This window comes from Fundulus heteroclitus, chromosome 22 (assembly GCF_011125445.2).
Source record: "Fundulus heteroclitus isolate FHET01 chromosome 22, MU-UCD_Fhet_4.1, whole genome shotgun sequence".
NCBI classification, from domain to species: domain Eukaryota; kingdom Metazoa; phylum Chordata; class Actinopteri; order Cyprinodontiformes; family Fundulidae; genus Fundulus; species Fundulus heteroclitus.
In genome coordinates, this window is record NC_046382.1 from 28978196 (window position 1) to 28984862 (window position 6667).

General features: G+C 45.1%; 1 protein-coding gene across 1 annotated transcript in view; it reads right to left on the reverse strand.

Moving 5' to 3' along the window:
* The window catches only part of pibf1 (progesterone immunomodulatory binding factor 1), a 30531-nt gene extending 24267 nt beyond the window's left edge, over positions 1 to 6264 (reverse strand). Inside the window, exons 1-6 of the mRNA XM_036126528.1 lie at positions 5407 to 6264; positions 3876 to 3976; positions 2730 to 2928; positions 2483 to 2602; positions 1156 to 1289; positions 696 to 804 (exon numbers count right to left, since the gene is read on the reverse strand). Of these exons, the coding sequence (XP_035982421.1) occupies positions 696 to 804; positions 1156 to 1289; positions 2483 to 2602; positions 2730 to 2928; positions 3876 to 3976; positions 5407 to 5673 (930 nt within the window). The 5' untranslated portion in view covers positions 5674 to 6264. The remainder of the gene's footprint in view (positions 1 to 695; positions 805 to 1155; positions 1290 to 2482; positions 2603 to 2729; positions 2929 to 3875; positions 3977 to 5406) is intronic.
* Positions 6265 to 6667: the final 403 nt, after the last annotated feature.

A 6667-nucleotide genomic window follows, 5' to 3' on the forward strand; every position in this document is an offset into this window, starting at 1 on the left:
AAAAAACAAATATAAAAAAATAACAAAAAATAAGCTGTTTCACATTAAGCTCCTGCTGTACTGAGAAAAGATCAGGGGTCTGCAACCTGCAGTTCCAGAGCCACAATTGGCTCTTTGGTTTACTTAATATATTAAACAATGAAATGTTGACCTGTTTAGTTTTTTTCCCCCCAATCTTTTGTTCTGTGAAAAAACACTAGCCCCACCCTGGCCACCCTGCCAAATTTGGTCTAGAACCCCCACTGTTTAGAAGTGTACTTACCTTCCCTCAGTATCTGGCCTTTAAACTCTGTGAAATGGGTCAAACATTCTCCATCAGCGCCTCAACAGCCTTCCTTAATTTTTGGCGCATTCTTCCAGACAGACCTGCAGCAGCTGAGTGAGTTTTGTGGGCTGCCTGCTTCACACACACACCTTCTCAGGCCCTTCCAAAACACAGCCTCTGTTCTCCTTAAGCCACTTTGTAACTATTTGCTGATAAATTCATGGTCATTGCGCATTTGGAAGAGTGACCAAGGGGCTAACTTCCTGGCCGATGTCTAGATGCTGCTAACGATCTGCAGCAACATCTACATTAAATGTTTCTACTTTACCCTTACAGCAGCTCAACAGTCAGAGCTTGGGCACAGGTCATACATTACATCTTATGTATGCAGACTTCAGAACAAAGCCGTAGGCAGGTTTGTGAGAAGCACCTCGTTGCTGAGCGTGTCCCTTTCTCTGGTCACCGCTGCGTGAGACAAGTCCACCGTCTCAAACCTCCTCCTCAACTCCTTCAGCTCCGTTTCCAGGTCGTCGCGCTCCCTGTGGAGTGAAGTGGAACACGACAGACGCAGCTTTTCAACGTCAGCTAAAACATGATCAAGAGGACAAAACTCAAAGCAGGTGTGCGTGAAACATGCATATCCCTACATGGCAAAAAAAAAAAGTCCCGAAGCAGCAAATTTGACGGTATATTCTGCGGATTCTACTTGAATGACTTAAAATGAACATAATCTTTCAAAGATTTGAAGCTTTAAACCAGTAAAATATAAGATTACATTAGCAGCGTGAAGCTCTGTAACCTTTTCCCAGGGGACTTGATAGTTTTTTACTTAACACTCGAGAGCTTAGGTCTGATTTGAAGGAAAAAAAAGAAAGCTAGATTTGGAGGACCTCTTGATGTGTGGGTAGTTGTCACGGCGATAGTCGCCCTCTTGGATGTGCTGCCGGGTGTCGGCCAGCTCCAGCGTCAGCCTCTGGCTCCTCAGCTCCAGCTCGGCGCGCCGCCGCCTCTCCTCCTCGTAGCTCTGCAGACACGCATGCCGATGATATCGCTGGATGTGCTGCCAAAGCTTTTATGGCCGTTCTACAGAGGCGGTTATTTAACATCGGCGGCAAGAAAAAAAAATAACGAGCCGGCGGGCTTGTGCGGATTCTCAAAGAGAGAGAGAGAGAGAAAAAAAAAAGACTGATTCTTTCTTGGAGCCTCAGCCTCAGCCTGGTAGGTCACCATGACCTGCTAGGCGCAGGTCAGATCCCTTGTAAAAACAACAAACAACATTTATATACTAAAGCTGCACAACTCTTTTATTTTTTTTTATTTTTTTGAAGCCTGTTGTACGATTGTGGAGTTTTTTTTAATGAAAGTGTCTTAATTAAAAGTTCAGCTCTGAGGCGTTTAAGCCACTCTGATTGGCTCAGAGTGTCTCAGACGTTACGCTAGTTGCAGCCTGTGAATGAACCTATTTAACCGTAGAGCTGGACGATAATTCAATAACAATCATATCATATTATATATCGATGATAGAAAAAAAGAGTCAATAAAAAGTTCAATTGAATAAAAGTTTTCCTTCCTTCTGCATTCTAGCCATGCAGGTTAATATTACAGTCATTAAATCCTCCCAACCAATCACAAACGCAGACCCAGAATCACTCTGTCACTAACCCTCTAAAAGAGTTAGTTTTTATTTTTAACTTGCAGTTATGGTAAAAAAGTTGGTTAAATAAGGGGTTTAGTTTAAATTCTGTGTTTGTGTGTTCTGTATTTAAAAATAAGTTACTAAGCAACAGCATAATATGGCCAGGGCTGCACTGAAAATATATATTCTGAATTTGTTGATAATCACGGATATCGATCAATGTGATTTCTATTTTATCGATACGCTTGTTTTTCTAGGTTGTCCAGCCCTACTTAACCGCATTTTTTATTATCTTATCAGTGGCATCCGTGCTTGCATGGCTGCAGCTGTCTGCTTCGGTTCGCCCCGGTGGCACGTCCGCTTTATGTGGCATATTACCATTTCACTGTACATTTTTCTTGAAATGAGTGCATTTACCTGTCCAAATCCAGGATTTGGACAGGTGAGTAAGATGATCTGCCAATGGAAGGAGCATCCTGACCCCTAAAATAAGATAATTAGACATGCTGCACTTGAAATAAGATGATGGAGATGAGTTGTTTTTACGGTGCAGTGACACGGGGGCGTGGTGGAGGCCTTACCTCCGTCAGCAGCTTCATCTTGCCTCTGTGCGCGTCCAGCTCCTCGGTCAGAAAGCTCTTCTGCTCGCCGAGCTGAGTCAGCTGAGCGCGGAGCGGCGTTACGGCCTCGTAGAAGCGCATCTGGAGGAACGAGGAAAAAAAGGCAAGCGTCACCCCCGTCAGACGTTCTACCGTCTCCCTCGAAGGTCCGGCTAGAAGACGGGAGAACCCGGACGCGGGGGGTGTGGGGGAGCGGCGACGCACTCACGGCCACGTATTCCTGGATGCTGACTTTGTCGTCGGGCACGCCGCGCAGCTCCTCGTAGCGGTCCTGGGGGATGTCCAGGTCCCGGAGAGAGCGCCGCAGCTCCCCTGCCTTGTCACACAGCTGCCGGTTCGTCTCCTCCAGCTGCTGCTGCCGGAGCAGGATGGTCTCCATCTCCTGCTTGCGCAGCGCCTGCTGTTTCCTGATGGCGGTACAGATAACACCGGTGCTTAGCTGCTTCACCCTCCTTTCTAACGTTCTTTTTTTCTTTGTTTTTTTTGCAGTGTGCGAAAACTAAAACGCGATCAAACAAGAAAACGCACCAAACAAAAGTTTTATACTTTCACATTTAGCGTTCTACTGCAAAAAGGGAACAAAAAGTAAGTAAGACCTTCTTGAAATGAGTGTATTTGTCCTTGATTTGAGCAGCTAAATAAGATGATCTGCCAATGGAAGGAGCACTTTTTGCACTTAATGAGGAACAATTCATCTCCATCATCTTATTGAAAGCACAGTATGTCTAATTATCTAATTTTTTGGGTCAAAACACTCGATCCATTCGCAGGTAATCTTATTTACCGGCTCAAATAAAGGAGAAACGCACCAATTTCAAGAGGATGTTATTTACTTTTAGTTCCCTTTTTGCAGTGTGATTAATATGCCAGCTAATGAGCCAGGGGATGAGAGAAACCAAGGAACAGACGCCGAGGCTTTATTTCCTTCTTTAAAATGTGTTCGGGTCTAGGTGCGCTCCGTTTTACCTCTGGTAAACACAGTGACGTCTAACAAAGGAAAGTCGTGCATAACCAGGAAGTAGAAGGAGAGTCACGCCATAGAGCCTTGCCGCAGGTTTGCCAGCTGGGTTAAGCTGTGGGCTTTGACTGGGCCGCTCTAACACAAGGCGTTCTGACGCCGCGCACTTAGGGTCACGTATACTCCGACCCTCTCTCCAGTCGTACGCGGGCTTCGGCCGGTTTTCTCCATGCGCACGAACAAATGCTACGCTTTTTGGATCTGTATGCGGAGAGAAAAACATCTGCGAGGCGTCGTTGCGCAGAGACTCGTTAGTCGACTCGCTCCCACGCCGCTTGTTTTTTGTTTCCCTTTACAGCAGCAGAGGCATGTCCTCCTTCAAAGAAAACACATCACCTGTTCTCCTCTTGCGCCAGCTTCAGCTGGCTGTCCAGCTTGAGGGCCAGCACCTGCTTCTGGTGCAGCGCGTCGTTCAGTCTCTCCTCCAGTTCCTCGACCTGAAAGGCAACAGGGTTCTGATCAGGGCACACGTCCAGACACATTTCAGCACCGAGCGGCGATAAGGTTTTTTTTTTTTTTTTTTTTTTGCTTCGCTCGTGTGCAGCTCCTTGAGTCGCCTAGTCACTGAAAAGTGCTTGAACCTGAAATAAGTGCATGCTAATAGCAAGGCAGTCCAGTTTACCAGCGACTTTCTTTTGAAAAGCGGCAGTAACGCCCGTCGGATCTTCTATCCTGGTAGGCATCAGGAGCGCTGACCGCTTCACTCCTCATCATCCCGGTACGTCCGAACCACACCTTAAATCCAGGCCTGTCTCTGCACTTGGTTTTGACTTCCTCCCTGTTTTTAAAACACAGCTCTGGGATTGTTTTGGGGATTTTATAATTTTGAGCATCCTGTTTTTTTTCTTTTCTCCTTATATCTGGCCTGTCGTATTATCTGAATGACATGTGTAATGCGTCCAGTTTTATTGATGTTGCTGATGATGATTGTGTTCTTTCACTTTAGCATTGTCTGTAGGTTCTTGTTCCTGGCTTTAGTTTGTTACGTTTTTTGAGGAGTTGTTCTGGTTTCTGCTGGATCGCCTGTTTCCTGCCTGCCTTTAGTTTAGCTACTGAGTTCTTTTGTTTCTCCATTGCGTACCTGCCTCCTCGTCGCGCTCCCTCTCCTTCGGCTCATTCCTTCTCATTTCTCTCACCTGTTCTCTCCCCCACTTAACCTGCCAGTCTCCCTTTTCTCTTTGTCAGACCGTCTGTTCTGCTTCCCCCTGTTCTGGTCGCCACCGTGTCGTGGTTCTGGTTGTTGACGTTGCCCGCCTCCAAGTTTGTGTTGTGGACTCAATAAACCAGAATGCAACCAGAATACAATCAATCAGTTTTCTCAATTTCCGTTTACGTGTTTAAAACAGTTACGTCCCTTCCAGCTGAAACCATGATGTGAATCCGCCATTTTTATTTTTCACTGTGATTCTGCAGTCCAAGCTAAAGGACGTTGAAGATACAATAAATTGAAATGTTTAGTCTGTTGAGTGACAATGGACCAACAAAAGTCATTCAATTCTGCAAAAATGTTCCGAATTGGGTGGAGTGGACCCAGAGGGGGGCGTGGTGTTTAGTGCCTCCTTTAGATTTAAAGAGACGGCGCCAAAACGAGTCACTCTCAGACGCCCCTCAGAAAAAGGGGTAAAAGAGGAGCTGTGGGGCAACAACAACAAGGAATTCAGACCAACGCCTCGCATTTCCACTTTATATAGACCATAACTGGATGATTTAAATGTGAAAAGGGAGAACTTAAAAGAGTGATATGCCCCCCTTTAAAACAGGATGAGTACCACGAAGCCATCGAGACTACTTTAAGAACATACCAAGAAAATCTGGCAGTTTGTAAGGAAAATGTAAAGAAATGACAGGAGGCTGTCCAAGCAGGTACCTTAGACATGTGGTCAGCCTTCATGTTGTCTATGGTGAGGGTCTTCTGAGAAAGCTCTATTTTCAGCAGCTGCACGGTGTGCAGCAGCTCCTTCCTCTCGATCAGCTGCCGGGTCACCTTCTGGGAGCCGTTGCGTTGCTCATCGGACGAAGACACGTCCTCGGTGGTCGGCACGGTGGTCTCCAGGCTGATGTCCTCCGACTCCAGGTCCAACGAGCTGGAGACGTTGGCTCCGGTCGGCTTCGGCTGCTGCCTCTTGGGAGGCATTTTGTCCGCTTTACTGCTGCTTTTCTTTGCTTCTTAAGCAACCAGAGTCCATACTATGGAGAGCATTGTAAGGAGTTCAGTTACATCGCAATAATAATTCGTTAGTTTGAGGCAACGAACCAAATCCAGGCACTGAACTGTTATTACTGAACGCTTTTAAAGCAAGTGAGCTTTTGACTTCTGTCTGACTAAGCACGATAAACAGCTTAAATCCTCTCGAATGGCTGCCAACAACAGACGGTAAAGTGTTTACAGTTTCAAGGGTCCCGCTCCTAGGCGCCTGCTAACCGCCAGCTGTTGTATGACTGTTGTCTGGCTGTTGGCCACAGCGCCCTCTACCGGGAACGCAGTGCAACACTTACAACGTCCGCCGTAGATTTTAAACGGTCGCCTCGACGCGTTAGCCCGTCGGCCATATTTTGAGTGGCAAATTCATCTTAAAGAGAGGGGGGTTTGGGGTTTGTTTATTTTTAAACTTCAGCCATGTTTAAAAATAAACATGGCTGAAGTGTATGTTCAAGTCATTTTAAGTAATTTAAATAATTAACAATACGACTCAATATAAAATCAATTTAAAATCAGAAGGTAACCTGAAGACAAACCCCAGTGTGCTTGAAAGGCACATTTCCATTCTGTTACTGATCCTAAGCTGAAAAAATGTAATCCAAATTATATATTTATTAGTTTTGTTTTTTGTTTTTCGTCAAAATTAACGTGCGTCTTTTAAACAGTTGAACAATTTTATTAACAATAGACAGATAAAATGTGAAAATTTTTAACAACACAAAATAGGTTATATTTTCTAATTTCAGACCAATTGTTGTTTGTCGAAGTATTGTGGTATCCTATAACTATTATTCGTTTATTTGTTTACTATTAAATGTACATATAAATAAAATTCCACTCACAATATGGCGGGAACAGGAAGTTTGTGCGGCGTCTACACTGGAATATCTGAATAATGTGGTGCAGTATAGCCTCCCAACGCTGGAGA